We start from the raw sequence: 21,687 nt of genomic DNA, 5'->3' as shown, positions 1-21,687 counted from the left end.
TTTTTTTTGGTTGCTTGCTTGTCACATTTTGATAAATCCTTAATAATGGGTACCTTTTTGGCCAAAATGACCCGTAAATATGGGGGTGAGTTTTGAACCTTTAGCCGCACACCCCCGTCCAAACCAAATCTAAAGAATTGTAGATTTAGAAAATGGAAAACAAAATGGAACGTAAATTATAACTTCTAATCTGGACGCAGATGGGGCTATTCAACAAATTTTTCAGGGGGGTGAAACTCCGCTTCTGCATCCGGTTAGACATGGGGAAATTTTGGAAGGTCAAAAGTGCACACTGCTCCCATTTTTCGCGTACAAGCCTACGGACACCACAACTTCATGGCACACCAGCAAAACGGAGGCGTGGTCATAATTGGCCTGCGCGCACAGCGTAAAAATATGCAAATAAGTATAGTGTCACTAATTAGCATAATGCGCGACGTGATTGCATATGAAATGAATTCATAGAGCTGCGTCTTTAAGGTGGATTACGTCATTCATTCCCCGTTCACCCCCCGGTATTCAGTTGTTTATTCATCTTTTCTTGTTTACATATTTTTAATAATTATTATCTGTCGCGATTTTTACTACATCAATTAATACAATTATTTATTTGCTAGCTATTTCCCTGAAAGAGATATGGAAGCTTTCAAAGGATTCATTAATAGGATTGAACTTAGGGATCTGCTTGCTCTATTCATCAGGTGTTCATCACAGACATCACTGCATATTATTTTCATTTTTAATTATACATCACGAATAGCCATATATATGTTTGTTTGTTTGGTTTTTTTTTTTTTTTTTTTTTTTGGGGTTAAATGCTTAAAATGATCAGAGAAATCTGAGCAAGAGAGCAAAGCAATCAGGAGGTCATTTTGTCTTTATTTTGAAATTGAAATGAACAATCTGTTGCAAATCTTATGAAGATTTTTAGAAAAATCTGAGTTTAGGTTTGGAGCAAAATTAAGGCAGCCCATTATCCCCCAGCATGAATTTGCTCTCATCAAGGCTATCTTATAAAGGTGACTTCCAAACAATATAAAATTGTTGTACCTGCCCGCCCCCTAAATCTATCAATCTCACCCACCCCCCCCCCCTCTCTCTCCTCCACACACACACATACCACATAATCATGCGAGCAAACAATTATTCTCATATCATTTTATTTCTATCCCACTCTTAAATCAAATTGGTTTATCTCTTCAGGAAGAATATTTATTTTGGCTGTGCCTGATCATAAAATGTCACAGTATGCCATGTTGCAATAGCTTTTATGGGCTATCTTGCCATGCATGGTATTTTTATACTTTATGTTATACTCTTACCTGTTGTACTAGTATTATACCCATAGATACCTGACAAACAAAATCAATCAATCAGTATAGCACCATCATATTCCAGTCATATAGAAGTATTCTTCATTATCATCATACCATCATCTAAATATTTCATCACAACACAGTTTGGTAGCAATAACATCATCATCACTTTATCTTTCACACAATATGAATTGGTGGATTAAATAAATCACGAATATGAAGATTAGAAAGTATATTTTAAATTAAAATGTTTAATAAGCAATCAATTTTTGAAATATGTGATAAAAATATTCCTATCCTTTTGTTCTCGCCAAAGCATCACATTACATCAGCAAAATGCATATAATGAATGCAACAGAAATTGCAAGCCTGTTACAAGGGAACGGATGTAATTTTTTAGGTAAAATCTAGAGAAAAAAAAAATCGAAAAAAATGAGTATGTATATTCACTTTCATAGGTATTCACTTCCCCAAAAAATAAATTCAACAGTTAATGTCCAGCACTACAGGTCCTTGTTTCATAAAGACTTGAATTATGGTAAATTTGCCCCAATTGTAACTAGCAACTAGCATGGGAACCTCACTGATGATCTGTTGCTTGTTTCCACGGTAATTACCAGAATGGCAACGTTAGAATAGTGGTTAGTCTAGTAATGAAATGGGGTCCAGGAGTGAGAGTGATTTCTTAATCCTTTGTTCTGTAACCTTGTTTTTTTAGAATGCACATTTTTTCAATGAAAATCCATTATTTCTTATTTTCTTGTGTATTTCTGTAGGCATGTATGTTACATAGCCCAGACCTCAGTAAAGACCCATTCTGAATTGATTTTATTACCAGAATACAAACTATCCCTTTCAAACTACTAATAGCATTAAAAGTTCTTTCACTACTATAAGTACTACATTTAGATGATTAGAACATTAATAATGGGTGGGTAGGTGTGCCCTTTGGGAATATATTTTAATCTTGTGTGAAACCTATGGACCTAAATATTTATACTCCAATGCTATTTTTTTCTAAAGATGTGTAGTTTAAGCAAAATTCAATATGTATTGACAATATTCAAATTCATTCAATTTTTAAAATGTGTAATTGTGATTAAGTAACTACTTGTTATGAACTTGGCCTCCATATTTCTTCTTAATCTGTCCTGGTGGTACTAAAACAGCCTGTGAAACCTGCATGGTAAACAAAAAGAGAAAGTACAAAATGAGCTGCTGAATAATAATTATTCTCACTCATCTAGTCCAGTTTATTAAGACGTTTAAAACTTTTTATTAGGCCCTACTCTTCCATGCAAAATATTATTTAGATAATGCACATGTAGTAATCTATATAGCCAGATAAAAATCATAGATCACTATTTATAGATCGTTTTTCATAGATCTTTTTTGATTAAGTGTGCAAAATAATTCAAATATATATAAGATTACTCTCAATATTTTGTCCTTTTTATTTCTGTCTACATAGTAACTGAGTTTCAAAGTTATTTCATGTATGACTAATATAGATAAGAGACATGAATAATAAGTATGCATTGATGAGAATGGAAATACTGGTGAATCTGAATCCAAATAAATATTAACTCACAATGGAGCGTTACTATATGGGATAACATGATTCAGAAAAGTTGCTATATCCCTCCACCTCCCCACCCCCCCAAAAAAAAGGAAATAGGGGGCCTTTCTACGAAAACAAGCATACCTTGCAAGTTTTCAGTTCAGATATCCTATTCCTCATCAGATTGTTACTCTTGGTGATGTGCAAATGGTAGTTGACTTTGTACTTCTGACTAGGCTGGGACTGCTAAGAACTTGATCCTATTGGATCTGCAATTCAAAATACACACAATACTTAACAGTTTAGAATTTTAGATGTGATACACAAAATTCCTCTTTTAAAACAATATTTTCAAAATTTCCAGCTAGTCATATCCTATTAAAGTTCCCAACTAGAAAAAAAGCTGGTCTAAACCGAAAACTTCCTTCTCTCTGTATCATGTTCCACTGACGAAATAGGCATACCTGGCTCTGTTTCCACTGACCATCTTCATTGTCAATAAGAGTCAGTAAATGGTTCAAGCATACGTGGCCTACTATAGCGAGCCTGAGGCCTTTTGTCAATCTTCAATATATATACACCAATCCAGCTTTGACAGATGTAGAATAATTATTAATTTTGTGATAATTTGGCTCTCGCTCATTCACCAGTGCAAAACAATTATTTAATTTTTTGCACTCGTCTATAAGCATGTGAATCTCTACGTCTAAGTAAGTTCCTATTTAAGTTTGATTTTGATTTAAAAAGAGGTTAGCTTGCTCGCAAGTTTAAATGATCCTTTGCTTTTCACCATAAATAAGGTAAAGTGAGGAAGACAATAAAGATAAATCAATTGGATCAGCCCCTCTCTCTGCTTATACTTATAAAATTCAAAATGGGGCACTATAAATTTTCTAATCCCTTCCCATAAAAATTGCACTCATGGTATACGATAATTGAGCAGTTTGAAACCTGACAAAGAAATGTTGGCCCCCCCCCCAAAAAAAAACAATACTAATTTAACTCCGTTATGTTAGGCTAGAGTCTAATGACTAATTATAATTTTAGTCCAACGGTGATCCAGGCAGGGACTAGAATAAAGTTAACTTAAATCTTGAGAAAAAAGTCGAACCAGACAGATCTAGAATTTTATTTTTAGAAATCTAGATCTAAGTTAGACCTATCCCTAGGGCCTTACTTTTAGTAAAAAAAAAGACTAACGTTAAAATCTGTCTCAAATCATTCCATGAGTCATGACCATGGGCAAAATCTACCGATATCATTCCGAATAGATTTAGTTCATTTAAATTTAATTCAATTTCTTTTTAAATGCAGAGAATTATATTGATCCATATGAAGATGAAATAGCGGTGTCAAAAAATCATTAGGCCCAGGCCAAACTTTAAACTTCAACTCAAGCTTGTTTGACACTAAAATTCCCAACACCTAATGACCTAACCTACATCGGCAATTTCGCAGCCGGCTGGCACCGGCGGTATCAATGGCCGTATCCCGCTCTGACTATATTATTTGGCTTAAATTTGATGCAGCTTTGCCGATACTGAACAAGTCCACATCTACCCCTGATATAGATTTATTAAGGACGGACATGAAGCATTCCAATTAACCAACTTAGTTCTAGGAAAAACTGTATTATTTTCTGAGAAAATATGTCAGTCAGATCTCAGATTTATTTGGGATCAGGAAAAAGAAATGGTAATATGGAAATTGTGGTTTACGTACGGTACTAGTAAGGCCCTGACTGCGACGCCGAACCTCAGCAAACACATTACAATTACAACTGAGATCAAAGCACAAAATTTGAACTTCACTTACTTTTATTTGCATGGAATGCCATTACTCTGATGTAGATGTTCCCTCAAAGATTTTCTGCTCAACTGAATTTCACTCAGAAATCATGATTCCGGACACTAATTCTATAAACAGATAATTAGTCTTGCTATTGTATTTCAAAAAGTTGAATTTCGCAGAGTCAAAAAGAACAACACTTCGCACAGATATCGTAGGGAATTGTGGGATGGAAAAAAATGTTTAATGCATGAGGACATGAATAAAACATTAGCGTTTTATCCAATCATACAAGTGCATTATGCGTATTTTGACGTCATTACTCATGAATTAAACATTGACCTTCCAAAATCAACCTTCAAATTGGCCAAATGGCAGCCATGTTTGTTATGTACAAAACCTATGGAAAATAAAAAACGCGCGGAAAGAGTTCCCTCTCTAGCTCCCTTCGGGAGCTTACGTATACGTAAGATCGTATCTCTGTGAAATTTTTGCATTGTGGGAATTAATGGTTTTTCTCTGTGATGAGGTCATCGTATATGAAAACACAGTCTCTGTATGTGCAATATCGCTATAGTGCAGTGCAGTGCATATCCATGCAGTGTACATGTAGGGCCTATGCAAAAGAAAAAGTCATCACCGATGCGGACGTAACGACGATGAAATCAAGTTTTTGAGAAGTTTGAGGAGTGGTGGACTGTTCTTTGTATATATATTTATTGGATATTTAGTATATCTATCATAAAATGTCTACACCGGCGAGAAGGCGACTCATGAGAGATTTTAAAAAGTAAGTGCAAATACCATTGCCAGGGCCAGGCTTGAGTTGACTTGCAATGAATTGACAAATTGAGATTGCTGGAGAATCGTTTCTCACGACATTGCATTGCCTGCACGACTGACAGTGATGATGACATTTTTAAATTTTTAACCTGTAAAAGGCGAACTATATTATTGGATAATATCATTTCTTCATGAGAAATGAGTGAACTACTGTGAAGATCTTTAATTATTTAGTTTTGTTATTTTGTTCCAAAAAGGCAAAACCTCTCATGTTTTAATGGTTTTTGTCATTGTCATGTCAACTCATGTCTAGCCAGGCGGCTTCTAGAGAGTAAAAATCATTTACTAACGTAAGGTTACTCTCATACGAAGCCAGGCATTCCTCCCCATTCATCTGCGTGTACCGCAAAAAACCCTGAAACTTTCGCCCCCGAGATTTCTACTTTCCTTCTAAAAGATCTAGCTCTAAATCATGTAAATGGGATAAAACTTCATTTCCGACATTTCTATGCTCTCGTTGTTATTTTGAAAACAAGAATTCATCAAAAAAATGAAAAAATATTGTGAAAAGACGGAAGAGACTTGCCCGATGTTTACGCCGCCATCTTGTTTCTTATTGTACTTCCCCAACTTTACGCGACGCTCACGTCACAGTTGACACACCCAAGGGTTCATTACATGCCGCCGCGCACAGAAAATTCAAGCCATAGAAGTCGTGTGTTGTGGACCCAAGAAGTGAGATCCCAGCACGCGCGACCCACTAGTTAGAAATCCACTGCCAAACGCGGTTCGTGGTGCGAGGTTAGTGTACTAATACTAACCTCGCAATACGTGTGAGTGCAGTTGATAGTGACGCATTAAGATTATTGCACTGTAAATTATGTGTTGGACATTTTCTGTTTTGTTAGCTGGGACTGAAGCAGGGCCATATATATGGCATAGCCATACATGTGTAGGCTAAACATGTTCAAAATTCAACTTAAGTTATGGTGTTCCCCAGGCCCAAACTAGTCTGCGCATCTAACGATTTGAGTTAAAATTGAACACAAATTTCTTTTATGGCGCAGAATCTTTCATTTGATAATGTTCCTTTATCATGAGTAAGTGTGCCAAATATCTCATTAAAAAATGAGAGAAATACATGCATATGATTTTTCTTGGAAATAACTTTGGGCAGTCAAATTCAGATTGAACAAAACATGGTCCCCCATGTCTGCTCACCCATTCATAACCTTTTTTATTTAGCACTCTCAATTTCCGTAAGTGCTTTCTATAAAGCCCACATAGGAAAATGAAAATAAAACTTTCCCCATAAACAAGGACAATTAATTTCCATCTATCAAGACATGATTTCTCATGGTTTAAAAATATGAGGATATATCCTTGTTTACCGGGACGATCCTCTTTTTTTGGACCAAACACATCTCCAGTTGTCCACATGTATTGTAAACAAGATCTGGAAAACAATATCCCTGCTGGCAGATGAGATGGAGAAATTTAACTTGTAAAAATATGATATTACTCTGCATGTTTTGACCAAATTCTGACTTCAAAAATGCTACTGAGGGGGAAGTTTTTTTTTAGGAACTGCATGAAGATTCGCTGATGATTACATTGTTATCTTGGATTTTGTTGTGGAGTGCAATCATTTGGCTGATCGTCATCCATACAATGCAAACTGTTATGATTATGATTTTATTTTTTTTTTGAAAAAAATAAGCAGGATTTCAATAGCCACGTTGTCAAAACATGTGATATGATAAATAAATTGTATTTTTACAAGTACAAGTGTATAATGTTACCGTTGGGGGCCGAGAAATGGTTTCTGACTTTTCTGGACCTTGTTTACAATTGCATGCAGATATTTCTTGCAACATGCGACTGATACAAGTGCCAGGCGTCTTTAAGAGATTAAAATCGTGTTCGCAATTTACTCTCCAAACACCTCCTGGCTAGCATCATGTGAGGTTAATCTTTTTTGTATCAATCGCACAGAGCAAGGGACCACTGCATACATGTACATGTAAACAAGGGCTGGAAAATCATTTTGGCTGTTTTGTACTATCAACCTTGTTAAAGTGTGATATTGACCATTCTGAATGTCTTAACTTTTTTTCTTGTCAGATTACAAGAAGATCCACCAGCTGGCGTGAGTGGTGCACCTTCAGAAAATAACATAATGTTATGGAATGCTCTTATATTTGGGTAAGTTTTACTCTCGGGGGGGGGGGGGGGGGGGGGGGCAGTCAAATGTATTGCTGTACACATGCGTGACCAAATTATTTCCAAACACCCCCTAAACGAGTTTTTCTCTGTGTGCAAAATAACCCCCTATACAAGTTTTTTGCAGGCTTTATTTACACATTTTGGCCCTTACAAAACAAGTTGTCGCCAGAATAGGACCCCGGGGAAAAAGCTTGGGGAAAAAAAACATACCCTCAACATGTTTAAAAAGCTTAGGAAAAATAAAGTAAACATACCCTAAATATGTTTGACCCCGCGATCGACCAGTCTTTCAAAAGGGGTGTTTTTTATACCCTTAACGAGTGCACGCGCGGCCCAAGTCCAAAACTGAAAAAACACCCCTTTATTTGCATTTTTTTGGGACTCACACATGTGTACAGCAATATATTTGACTGGCCACCCCCCCCCCCTGGGTTTTACTGTACATGTACATTAAGTTACTGCTTACCCAAGAGTAATTCCTTATATATTTCTTATTTTAGAATATTCCTCTTTCATGGACTAATAAACTGTAAGCATTGATAAAACTGCTCATATCATCATGCTGGTGGCAGCAATAATATTCTATTTCAAATGCCTATCCTCATTAGTTAATGACATGTAAGTCTTCATAATAGCGGGATCTTTTCTTTCCCTTTGCAACATGGATACGCACAAGCCTGGTGAACATGTGTAGATTACCCTTCAAACATGGTTATGGAAATGAGTTTGCAGTTTATACTCTACATGTACATGTATGACAATAGTGTGGTATTCCTTTTTCCTGTCATTGCTGTCATACAGGATTTCATTTCACAAAATATCCTGAATATGCATCAAGTGCATGTATCATGCAGTTCAGTATAAATGATATTTGTTTATTTGAATTTTTAAACAAAAATTCAGTTTGTAGGGATTTGATTCAAAATATAAAAGAATGACAATATTCTGAAATCCATACATTTTTGTCTTTCCTTTATCAAAGGCCCCGTGACACCCCATTTGAAGATGGTAAGTTCAATTTACTTTTTATTAGCAAGGTTGTCACTGTGATAGTACATAATATAGAAAAAGGACATTCTTTAACTGTTTATGCTTAAAGGACAAGTCCACCCCCCAAAATGTTGATTTGAATAAAAAGCGAATAATCAATCAAGAAAAACACAGATAATTTTATCAAAATCGGATGTAAAATAAGAAAGTTATGACATTTCGAAGTTTCTTGTAATTTCACAAAACAGTTCTATGCATATACTGGTCAGTATGCAAATGAGGAGACTGATGACGTCATCCACTCACTATTTCTTGTGTATTATATGAAATAGGAAATCTACTAATTTTCTATTCATTTTCAAGTGAAATGACAATTATTTTGTCCCTGAACATTTGGAATTAGCATTGTTTAATACAATATGGTTCAGCCAATTTGGTCCTTATTGTCAATTCTGTAAAAAATGAAATATTGTATAATTCAAACAATAAAAAACAAAGAAATAGTAAGTAAAGGGACATTATTGACTGTCTCATTTGCAAGTCACTGAGTTGTGCATATCTCTGTTTTGTGAAAAATAAGCGAAATTTTAAGTCATATTTTTCTTATTTTACATCCGATTTTGATGAAATTTTCAGCGTTATGCAAGTTAGATTTTTCTCTATTTAATTAAATCAATGTTTTCCTGGGGTGGACTTGACCTTTAACCCTAAAAGGTCGGGGGGGGGGGGAAGGTGGGTTCTGCCTTCCTCTACATTTTACACAATAAATCTGCCACATGAAATTTTTCAACCGCGTTGCTCGCTGACTTTTTACTTTCAAATCTCGCACAACATATGAGACCAAATTTGCAATGCCCGGGTACGCGGTTACAAAATTACGCAACATTAGGTACATGTAAGTGAATGTTTGACCAAAAATTGCTTAAAGATGTGATTTTGTGATTATTTTTACTTTCATCAGTTGAAATTAATATGCTTCAAAAAGGTTTTGCTATTAATTTGGCAAAAAAAACCAAAGAATACATGTTCATAAAACAATAAAATACATAAGAAATTAATTTTCAAACCAGGATTTTTTATTTGTAATTTATTTGGTTTAAAGAATATTAACACAAAAAATAGCATTTATAGAAGCTTTTTTTAGTGAATTAGAGCAAGAAAGTATAATTTACGCATAAATTAGAAATTAAGTCTTATTTATAAACAAAAATATGATTGTTTTTTGGAAAATTTTACCATACTAACTTGTAGATTACATCTAACACCTGTACCTTGCCAATTTTCATGGCATTCGTGCGATTGGCAGTCAATATGTCATCCCCCCCCCCCCCGGCCAGCTAACGCCCCCCAAAACCTGGCCTGGTTTAAGAGAGCAATGCAATTTTATTTTGAAAATTACTGTTAGAACCATTGTTGGTAATATAATTTTGAGAGCAGCAAGGTACGTAATGTAGTAGAGGTGGGTACCATGGACATACAGGTATATCAGTTAGCACACTGGTCATACATGTAGCTTGTCAGTGAGGTTGCTATCAAATTCAAATTCAAATTACTTTAGATCAGGGCCCCGTCTTATGAAGAGTTACGATTGATCCAATCAATCACAACTATGGAAAGCCAGCAACGACAACATCTAAAATACATGGTTCTTCAAAATATTTTCTAGATATGACGTGGTATATTCACTGTTTTCTTCACAATTAGGTATGCTTTTGTTTTCAAAGGACATTGTGCAAATTTCCTAAAGAAAATAGTTATGACATTGATGGATTCCCATATACTTGAGGTTGATCAGATCAATCGTAACTCTTTGTAAGACGGGGCCCTAGATACATCACTCTATAAAATATACAGATTTCAGCTTCAATTTGAGCCAATTAATGAAAGGTCCCATAATTTTTGTTCTCATTCAATATCTCTAGAAGTGGATTGAAATCATTTTAAAAATGATTATTGTTTCTTGTTAAAAGTTTCTTGTGTTTAATTTTTCTCCTCATTTTATTTTTCCCCAGGAACGTTCAAGCTAACTATTGAATTTACAGAAGAGTACCCCAACAAACCACCCACAGTACGCTTTATATCAAAGATGTATCACCCTAATGGTAAGACTTATAATCTACATGTACACTCTAGGACCTGTAGTCTGAACTCGGGTTGGATTTAAACTCTGGTGGGTGTTTCATAAATCTGTTCGTAAGTTAAGAGCGACTTTAAGAATGACTGGTGATCCTTTCTTAAGCGCAAAACCCTCACCAATGCACGTTTTGGTGTATACCATTTACCATAAGAAAGGATCACCAGTCATTCTTAAAGTCGCTCTTAACTTACAAACAGCTTTATGAAACGGTCCCAAGGTCTAAAGATATGCTTTCACTACATCATATTGCCAGTTGTGATCTCTAACAGCACAAGTTTAATTTGTCAGCTTGTTTGACATTCATAAATGACTGGGAATAATTCCTGAAATAGATCTCATCATCAAAATATGAGGAAAGTGCCCAGTAAATATAGGAAACAACATGATTTTGAAATGTTTGGCTTGCCATAATTTTAGCACAGAGTTAGACCACATGTGGCCTACATGTAAGTTAAACCAGACTCCACAATATGGGCATAGGAGTTTTGGTGCACTATATTTTCAAAAGGAAGTCTTTGAAATCAGATTAAATGTTACCTTACCATCATATATCTACATGAAGTACATTCTGACATAACTTACTTCACTGATTGAATTCTACACAAACCTACGCTTAAAATTGGTATCACAGATAGGTACAGTGTATTACTATTGCTTGGTAAAGACCCTACACTTGGCTCAAATGTCATGCTTATTTTGCCTATTATAATTACTAATTTTCTATCTTTTTTCATAAATTTACAAACACTGATGGTCATATCTGTTTGAGCTCATTTTATGATCATTACCAATAGTGAAATTTATGTTTAATAAACTCTTTTAGCATATAAAGTTGTGCAGTTCAGGCCCGTATTCTGAAGCTTGGTTTAGCTTTATAGGGCATGGTCTAACTCTGTGTTAAATTTTTGGGAAGCCAAAAATTCACAATTGCATTATTATATATGTCCTATCTTTCCTCATGTTTTAATGGTGAAGAGAGCTATCTCAGTAATAACTCCCATTCATAGTGTAATGAACATTCTACTGTTAGAGATACCTGTCACAATTGGCTATCCATAGTTTAATCATAACATTAGACCAGACTCTATTTAACCCGAGTTCAGAATAACCTAGTGTTAAAGTGTTAGGGTGTTTATTTTCACAATGATATTAGGTGTTAGTATCATTTTCAGCCTGCATACATGTATTTCCTTCAAGATGATGCTCTTAATTCTGAATGAAGTATTGTTGGATTGTTAATATTTTGTAGCATCTGCATTTTCCAGCGATATTTTCAGCTAATTTTCATTATCCCACATTGACCCACAATATTATTGCTGTCATGTAAGTGAGTATGATGGTAACCTACAACAACTAACTTTGAATTTAAAGACCCATTCAAGAAATTATTGCTCACTTTGAATTATGGGAAGCAAAAAAAAAACACACAAAAGAACAATAACCCTACTTTGGTTTTTCAATTCAACAGAATTACAGCTTCACACTATGTAATAAATTTTAGAGGGCTCAGATTTGTCTGGCATATTAACTGTTGATCTGAATTATACAAAAATATATATATCAAGAAAACTGGATCGACAGATGATTGCTTTTTAGAGAACAAAAATGATGAAATTAGTAGGAACATTACAGTAGTAGAGGAAAGAACAAAATATAGATGTGTTGAAAAGATGTGTCATCAGAGAATTGAGTTTCATTAGTAATTGTTATAGTGTTCTGGCACTCCAGAAAAAGTGAGGACTGTTTGAAAAAAGCTTTTATTATGTTCAAGGTATTTTTTCGGTTTGGTGAATTCATGTATAATACTATAAAGCAAGAGGGGGGAGGGGTGTCAATAGAGTAAGCAAGATGCAAGTCTTTTCACATTTGCCCTGTTATGTTTATTTTCTTTAAAAATTTTATGCTAATGGAGGAATCTCTTTAATCAATCTACCAGGACAGGAGAAGATATGTAAAAACTCCTTTAGAACCTGAAATTGCCTTGTTGCTTATTGCATATTATGGTACTTACACTGTCTTGGTCTAGTGGTTATAACTCTTGTCTTTAATCTAAAGTATGATTATTGTTACTATTATTCTCGCCTGATATTTTTATTTTGTTCCACAGTATATGCCGATGGAGGAATCTGTTTGGATATCCTACAGAATAGATGGAGTCCTACATATGATGTATCAGCAATCCTTACTTCAATACAGGTAAATAAAAGAGATTATTTCATGCTCTGTTTGTTTTAAAATCAAATTAATTGAAAATAGCTATATGTATTGATTATGCGCATTTATTCGTAAAATCTACAATTTCCTCTATATATAAGACTGAACTGCTAATTTTCTATTTACACGCTCTTTGAAGGAATCAAATCAAATATACTTCTAAAAAATTTGGTGTCACATTTTTTTTCTTATGTATTTATTTTATTCTTAAAATTTCTTTTATATTTTTTGTTGTATTTCATTGTGTTTTTTTTTCAATTAAAATAGTTGGCAAATTCATTCTGACCACAAACAAGACACAATTAAGTTTAATCAGTGAAAGAAGAAACTATGATAGATATAAGAATTTTTGCTCAAAACACAATTTGCATAGCACAATTTGCATTGGGTTTGTACATGAATTCACATATTTGAGCAATATTGGGCCCGACATACACTTTTGAAATGTTGCGTACAGGTGTAATTTCAGAACAGCGTACCCAGGGATCACAAATTTGGTGTCAGTAGTTGCGCAAGAGAAAAGTCATGGATAGATGGTGCGCCAGCTTTTGGGGATAAATCTGTAATGAGATGAACGGTGGGGGGGGGGGGCTGAATTCCATCCCAGCCTTTGGATTACTTAGATACTTAGGTACTCAGATTCCCAGTAATAGCGCTGAGTCAATTATTTTTCTAAAAAAGAAGCGTTTCTATGCAACTGTCATGATAAAAGGAGAAATAACCAACAAAAACTCGTTTTAAAAACTTTCAAATCCCAAATTTGTATCATGCAGTATTCAACTTAAGGTGTTGTATATGGTTTGTTTGGCGTGACTTTGCTTTCAATATCTTATAATTTATATAATGATCAAATGAATGAACTAGATTTATTCTTCAAATACTCTGAAACAATATTAGCATTGATTTGCTACTTTGCATCTTCTCTGCAGTCCTTACTGGACGAGCCTAACCCCAACAGCCCAGCAAACAGCCAAGCTGCACAGCTATACCAAGAAAACCGACGGGAATACGAAAAGAAGGTGACTGCTATCGTTGAAACCAGCTGGATGGATAACAAATCATGATAAAAGGGATAGAGGAGAGGAAGAGGTGAATCTGTTGTCATCGTAAGATGTCGATTGAGTCAAGCTTAACAATCTTCATTTTTAGAAGAAAATAATTTTCATGTGATAAGCTAGGAGGTACTTTTGTTTCTAGTCTAATCCCTGATTTAGTGGTATCCTTTATATCCATTACTAAATTTGCATCACTCCCCTTTGTAAGAATACACAGTAGCTAATAGCCAATGGTAGCCAGTCACGTCAAGCACAAATGATTTCAGCCAGTGATCTACGTCCTAAATGTCGTAACCTGTTGACTACCGAATTCCTTTAAATTGTGTGCATGGACAAACCAGTTTCAGGTGTCAACTGGTTAATTCAGTCAGTTCAGTGGGTGTTGACCTATTGGTGTTGGTGTTGGGTAGATTTTTACATCACCATTGCACCGAACTAAAAAATACTGATCTCAGAGCAAGTTTCACTTGGTGTTGAGTTATCCTTTGTGTTATTTGGACTTAAAAACTTTGGTCAGGCGTAGGAGTTATGGCAGGCAATGCAAATTGTGTTTCTAACACCAACACCAGCACTAATATTAAACTTGATCACCCAGTGTTAACCTGCTAGCAATGTCAGAATTCATCATTCAAAATAGAGTGTGCTTTTACCCTTTGTAAATGGTAAAGTAAATGCTGCTTGTACATTGAGGATTGAACATCCCTCAAGCCAGCCCTTTGCTTAAGATATACAAAATTTAAGATGACAAATTATGGTGTTCATGGCTTTCCATAGTTAAGACAGTTGCAGGGAAGCATTTCATGATTAAACTAACAAGTTTGCTCTTGACCAATTGGGTGCAAGGATTTTAGGTAGTTTATAACAATTGGTGAAAGTCGCTGATTAGGAATGCAGCAAATTCACAATCCACAGCACTTTTCTAGCACTGGTATTTGGGTGATGAAATATGGATAAAAGAAATTGATGTGAACTTCCACAAAGAGTTTAAGGGCATTTAATCAGAAATTTGATTGGGAAGATTTGGATACATTTTCTGTAGTAAATATGCTCCTTCCAAAAATCCAATCGGAACTGACTATATCAATTTTCCACGCTGCATTTGGTTATGATGTTCTCCACTCTACTGAAAGCAATTGACATGGTTCAGTTTGTCAAGGGGGGGTATTATGATTTGAGAACCCACCTTGGTCCTTGGTGGGTTTCATGACTTATTTTTCAATACTTGCTCAAGCCCAATCAGATGCAGAGATTTCAGTAGCTTATAATGCTGGTCGGTGAAAATCTCTTTGTGAAATGCCTTCCCAGCTCCCCAGTATTTGTTTGCTGCTGACTCTTCTTTATTCTTTAAATATCAAGAATTTCAATCTGACTTTAGCCCCAAAACACAAATGTTCGGAATGGATTGCAAATATGAAAGAACAATATCTCCTTGGTTCCTGGTCAGTATTTTGATCAAAATGAAAATGTACAATAATCCCGATTTGCCATTGCCATTTAGGGATCAAGCATTTGACTGGCTTTCACTATTAATTGCATTGAAATTTAATGTTATTGCAATCAATTGTTGAAAAAGTCTTAGAATCAATTTCAAACCTTTGTGCTTCAGGGCCGAGGGACCCTTAACACTTACATCTCAGTCCTTTATTGTAGCAGCCTGATTAGTACACTTGATGATATTAAATAATAATAATATAATATAGGGTATTTATATTGCGCACATATCCACCTTGTTAGGTGCTCAAGGCGCTCCTATATATTACCCGGCTAAGCTAGGCGTTCATAGCGCACACAGCTTTTTAAGGAATTACTTCCTACCGGTACCCATTTACCTCACCTGGGTTGAGTGCAGCACACTGTGGATCAGTTTCTTGCTGAAGGAAATTACGCCATGGCTGGGATTCGAACCCACGACCCTCTGTTTCAAAGTCCGAAGACAAATCCACTGGGCCACAACGCTCCAAACCATCAAGTGCAATCCAGCATACAAAGCAACATTACAATCAATGGCTAAGTTTTGTGTAACAAGCCCCTGATCGGTACATTAATAGTGTTATATTTTCTTCATCCACCTAGGTATCATATGTGTTTCATACTGTAGTGTTTTGATATCCATTTGTTTTTATGTTTTGCGCGATAGGAAAGATAATACCTCATATATCATGGATACAGTATGTACAGGTACTTGCATAAAATACAAATGGAATGATCACTACCTAAACCTCAAATAGAAAGGATACATTTCCTGAAATCCTGCAGGCCTCGTACAGGAACCGGTATACAACAGATTAAAGAGAGATCTCCATTCATGATACACTTTGAGAAATGTGCCATCTTTGTCATTGTGCAATCCCAGTCTATACCTAATAAGGCAAAGTTCTACTAGTAACTCAGTAAGCTGAGTAACAAGGCCATTCCACTTGCACTGGTAATCTAGGCTTTGTATCCCAACTCAATGCTTGCATCCTCAGAATGTCATCAGGGGACCGTCGCAGAAAGAGTTGCGTTTAAGTCCCAAATGCGCGCTGTTGATTGGTTGAAAATCAAGTTGCGCATGATTTTTACAGTTGCGCATGATTTTTACAGTTGCGATTGATTGCAACTCTTTCTGCAACGGGCCCTAGATGATTTAACAGATGGATACACATGTTTATGGATATAACGTATTTAGTAAAGCTCTTTAAAAATGTAGAGTAAAATACATTGTTTATCAAATAAATGGTACAGTTAAAGTTTGCAATTGTAATTTGTATTGCTTACGACTTTATATCTAGAGTTCCAAAATTGGGTAATCAAGTATAATTTTTTTATTCTTATCTCGCTCATTGAACAATTGAATGGGATCATATATTGTATTCCTGGAAAGCAATATCATCTAGTCCGAAAAAGATTGAGCCTGCAAGAAAAGATTGGCAGTTGGTAAAATCTTAAACAAGTGTTAGCTGTATATGACAGATTACTTTCTTATTTTAGAACGTAATTGATTTGAAAGTGAAATAATCTCCGATGACTCATTGTAGATATGAATAAATCTGTATATCCTTTATATTATCTATGAAATTATGTATATAGGCACAGTTCAAATTTAACCAGTTCTTTGTAAACACAGCCCAATAGATATGTTGTTCTGATTCGCTTTGTGTACTTCAAACATTTTTTTTTTGTTTACAAGGTAACCATTTACAACACCCTTTACAACACCCTTTTAGATTCTCCAGGGCATATTCATATAGAACTCTATTGAAAAAACGTTTTTCTTTAATGAGGCCATGTTTAGTCATACATGTACTTTGCTCTTAAAATGAATGAATTATAATCATGTCTATTGTCTTTGATTTTTAAAAATAAAGATATGGACTTCACACTAATATTTTGTCACCATTTTCACGAAGTACACCAATAGGGCCACATCACTAGAAATTTATTTTTACATGTATTTGTACTAGAATTTGGATTATCTCCAAGTTTTCAGACTTTGTCTTAATTTAGTGGTTTGATCAATTCCTTAGATAGTATATTATCATGTTATAAAAAACATTCAAATCCAATCACATATATTATATACCAGTAGCCACAAAACAAAAGTGAAATTAGTAAAATATTTCAAATTTCTTTCTGTCCACTTAAAGTCCCAGGGGCTCGTTGCAGACAGAGTTGCGTTTGAATACACCTCATGAAATCATGCGCAAATCTCATATTTTCAATATTGATTTGTTGAAAATCAAGTTGCATTTGATTTTGCCGTTGCGGTTGATTGCAACTTTTTTGCAATGGGTGGGTGTTTCATAAAGCTGTTCGTAAGTTAAGAGTGACTTACAGAACGACTGATGATCCTTCCTGTGGTAAATGGTATACACCAGAATGTTCGGTGATGACTATTTAGCGTGTAAGAAAGGTTAACCAGTCGGTCGCTCGTAACTTCCGAACAGCTTTATGAAACGGCCCCAGGAATGGTTTGTGAAAGCAGTGATGATTTCATGAAGTCACTTGCCAGGTGAAGCCCCAATATACCCACGCTACTTTGATTAGTACATGTACAGTACTGGTAATGGTAGTTGTGCTCAGAGCTTCCAACATACATGTACGACAATATGTGATTTATTCTTTGCCATACATTTAATGACATTTATTCCCGATTTCCAATAATTTCCTTCAATTTGCACTGGGGCCATCCTTTCCCAGTAGGCAACAATATAAAACTTTATATGGGTTTGTTGGTGTTCAAAGAGGGCCTGGTGGCTCCTTGAGAATATTTCTAACAAAATTACTATTCAATGGTAAAGTAGATTTCATTGTACTCTGTCAGGTGACTAATCAGGTGACTGATCACATGTTAAAATTGCTGCATAAGCCTAGTAATATGCATAGCTATAGTATCCGGTTATATTTTAAGTTGTACATGCATCCCTTATGCTTTTCAGTAGACCACAAAAAGGTACAATTTGATGTACATGTACCTCAATTACCCTAAATAATTGATCAAGTACTCCCTTGTGGGGCAAAGTGTATTGCACCGGACTCTGATATGGGCATCCGTAATCTGAAACCATTTTAAACTTATGTTACATGTTCAATTAGAGTTACAGTCTATTACCAAAAGAGAAAGACCCTTCTTTGGTATAAATTAGTTTTCTTACATGTATGTACGAGTTTGGTTTTCTTTTCTATATCAAACTTATATTGTTTTAAAATTATGTAACCATAGTAATTAATAGCACAAATCATTATGTTCAAACTAACAACACATTATCACTTTTTCATTGACACGATTGTTTCAGAACTTTTGTTTGTTTGAGCATGGTGTGGTTTTGGCATGCCTCTTTATGATTCAGTAGATAGGATTTTAACTTCAGTTTAGGAGTTCCATACTTGGGTTTTTCAATTCCAGACTTTATAGTTACATGTATCGAACTCAACATTTGATGCGTCTCAAGGAGGCATATTACAGGTGGATGTGAATCTTTACTTTGATCATTTCAAGCTGTGCGGAATTATTAAACAATACGTGATACATTAATCTTGTGACATTTCGCATTGAAACTTGATATTTTAAAGCCCATGTACATGTATGTATGACAGTCTGGATTAAAGCTAGGTTTTACTATAAATGATTTTGTTGGATTTTAATTACATACAGCTAAAATAATTCTCTTACACCAGCAAAATGAGTGATTCTGATACTTTGTAACTTTTTTTAAAATCACTCTATTTTAAGCATATATTGAATTAAATATCAGCCATGCCCCACCTATCAGTAATAATGGAGTCGAGAGCTTTTGGTGGTTCCTGTTGCATTTAAAGCCAGTTCTGTTTTCTTTACTTGCCAGTCTATTGGATTCTTTTTTAGTTCGATACTAAATCAAAGGTCCCGGGGATGTTTCACAAAGAGGCTCTATAAAGTCATACTTAACTTATTTGTGAAATGCCTCCCTAGTTTTATAGAGACTTGATTTATGAGAACTTTGTCATTATGGTAACTGCCATAAAAATCTTCACTGTTATTGGTTGCTGAGCCATGTTACCATGGTAATGGCAAAGTTACCTGAATCATAGGTCCTTTATAGAACAGGCCATATGTGTTCTTTTCTCAATGAATTTGAAGTTTGTTGCTTTAAAAAAATTTTCTTTGTAATTCAAAACTTGGTAAATACACAGTAATTCTTCAAGTGTCCATATTCATCATTTATTTACGTGGGTATATATTTTTTGAGACATCAGAAAGTGTTTATCCTCCTGCTATTGTTTAGTAAATCGTAGAAGTATAAAAGGCTAATGTCTCCATTCAGTCCCAATTTGGGATTCCCCATATGTATGAAAAGACAAAGTGGCATTTCACTGAGTTGAAACTTGTTACATAAAACGGCTTCATCTGGTTATCTATCGCCAAATCATTGGATTCAAGAAATTATACTTAGAATATGCTGTGTATATAACTGGTTTATGATTGACTCAGAATGAAAGCTGTCAATCTACTTTACAATAATCTTATATATTTATGTTTGTATCCAAGCGATATGTTACAACACTTTAAAAAATAAGTGATATTCATTTTTTCCCTCTGAAAAGAAAGCTTTAAACTCCTCTTATATTGAATACATGGAAATTGCTTTAGTTACACCAATTATTCTTCTTGTATTGTTTAAATGTAAAGGGCAAGAATAAAATGAACATTTTTTACATTGTATATGGTATATTTTGTGCGATGGACACAAACGTGTAGAGCATTTATTAAAGAAGTGTTAACATGTATATGCCTTACAATATTGTTATGTATGATGAAGAATGCTTTAAATGTGTCTGTTTTTGTTTGTCGTCTGTACATGCCCAGCATAGGTTTAAATAAGTGTTTATTAAAAGCACATGGTGCAGAGAACGATTCCTGCACATGTTAGAAGAGCTTGACTTCAGTCCACTATGTGAGCATTATATTTGTATTTATGATACTAAGTGATTTACTTGTACAGGTAGATAGAATAACAGGTTGATTATCCTGTGCTTCTTTAATAAACTGTTTCTTTCAAAACATTTGCTATTGTGTTTGTGTGCTTTCAATGGGAGTCATGTATTAGGGAGGGTGTGTGAGTGTGTGGGAGGGGGGTTTGAAAAGGGGGTTTGGGTTTTAAAGAGTTTTTGTGACGATGGAATGTTTGATGAAGGAAGTGAAAGTAAAAAATAGTTTCTTGTTGCAAAAAACATCAAAGCTATCAATTACACACAAAAAAGAGGAAAATAGTGACTTTTTAGCCAGGTTGCGATATGAATTTTGAACCACAAATCATGTTTTTGTTCTTCTATCCACTGTTTATCAATGCTCCCTCACTCTTGAAATCTGATGACATCCCCGACTTACTCAGTATTGTTTTGAGGGGGTTTGGGGGTATTTTTTTTTTGTTTAAAGGAAAGTCGCTACTTAGCCAAAATGACAGGCCATGGTCATGGTATGACCCGTGAAATGCCAAAATCATCATTTGTTCTCATTGCTGTTTATCAATGTTCCCTCATCCTAGACAGGCATTGACAACACTAACTGTATGGGGGGGGGGGGGGGGAGGGCATTTTTTTTTAAAGGAAAAGAAAATCATTTCATTTGGGCAAAAATGATAGGTCCCAGTAAGGAATTTCCCCATCAAAGCTAAATGTATTTTTTATTAATTATTTTTTAAAAGAAGGAATTCTTAGTTTTTGTTCAAAATGACATGTTAACACCAAGTATTTTTGACGTTATGCCTGTTCCTTTAAATTATATTTGTGATACGCCATGGCGTAATTTCCTTCAGCAAGAAACTGATCCACACTGTGCTGCACTCAACCCAGGTGAGGTAAATGGGTACCGGTAGGAAGTAATTCCTTAACGCCTAGCTTAGCCGAGTAATATAGGAGCGCCTTGAGCACCTAACAAGGTGGATATGTGCGCAATATAAATACCCTATATTATTATTATTATTATAAAGTTATGATATGGCACCAATAATTCTCGGTTTTGGGTATTTTTTTTTCTTTCTGGGATGCACGGTTAAAAATGTTTCAATGAAATTCCACATTTCATGTTTCTTTAGTTTGATCTGACCAGGTTGGGACACGGCTGACAAAAAACAAAGAAGGATAAGGATAGAAAAGGTG

At 35.0% G+C, this 21,687-nt stretch overlaps 1 protein-coding gene and 1 long non-coding RNA gene across 2 annotated transcripts; one reads left to right on the top strand and one right to left on the bottom strand.

Moving 5' to 3' along the window:
• Window positions 1–1,555: 1,555 nt before the first annotated feature.
• Window positions 1,556–5,069, bottom strand: LOC135157685 (uncharacterized). The gene is made up of 3 exons (XR_010296644.1): window positions 4,693–5,069; window positions 3,022–3,146; window positions 1,556–2,495 (listed from the first exon to the last, which is right to left on the bottom strand). It is a non-coding gene; the product is annotated as an uncharacterized LOC135157685 (long non-coding RNA).
• On the top strand, window positions 5,035–20,592 carry LOC129260926 (ubiquitin-conjugating enzyme E2 A). Its single transcript, XM_054898934.2, has 6 exons — window positions 5,035–5,455; window positions 7,573–7,653; window positions 8,657–8,682; window positions 10,677–10,766; window positions 12,909–12,997; window positions 13,945–20,592. The coding sequence occupies exons 1-6, from the start codon at window positions 5,412–5,414 to the stop codon at window positions 14,077–14,079; spliced, it is 465 nt and encodes a 154-aa protein (XP_054754909.1). The 5' UTR covers window positions 5,035–5,411; the 3' UTR covers window positions 14,080–20,592.
• Window positions 20,593–21,687: the final 1,095 nt, after the last annotated feature.

This window comes from Lytechinus pictus, unplaced genomic scaffold, assembly GCF_037042905.1.
Source record: "Lytechinus pictus isolate F3 Inbred unplaced genomic scaffold, Lp3.0 scaffold_19, whole genome shotgun sequence".
Classification (NCBI taxonomy): domain Eukaryota; kingdom Metazoa; phylum Echinodermata; class Echinoidea; order Temnopleuroida; family Toxopneustidae; genus Lytechinus; species Lytechinus pictus.
This window is presented reverse-complemented; position numbering and strand designations above follow the sequence as displayed.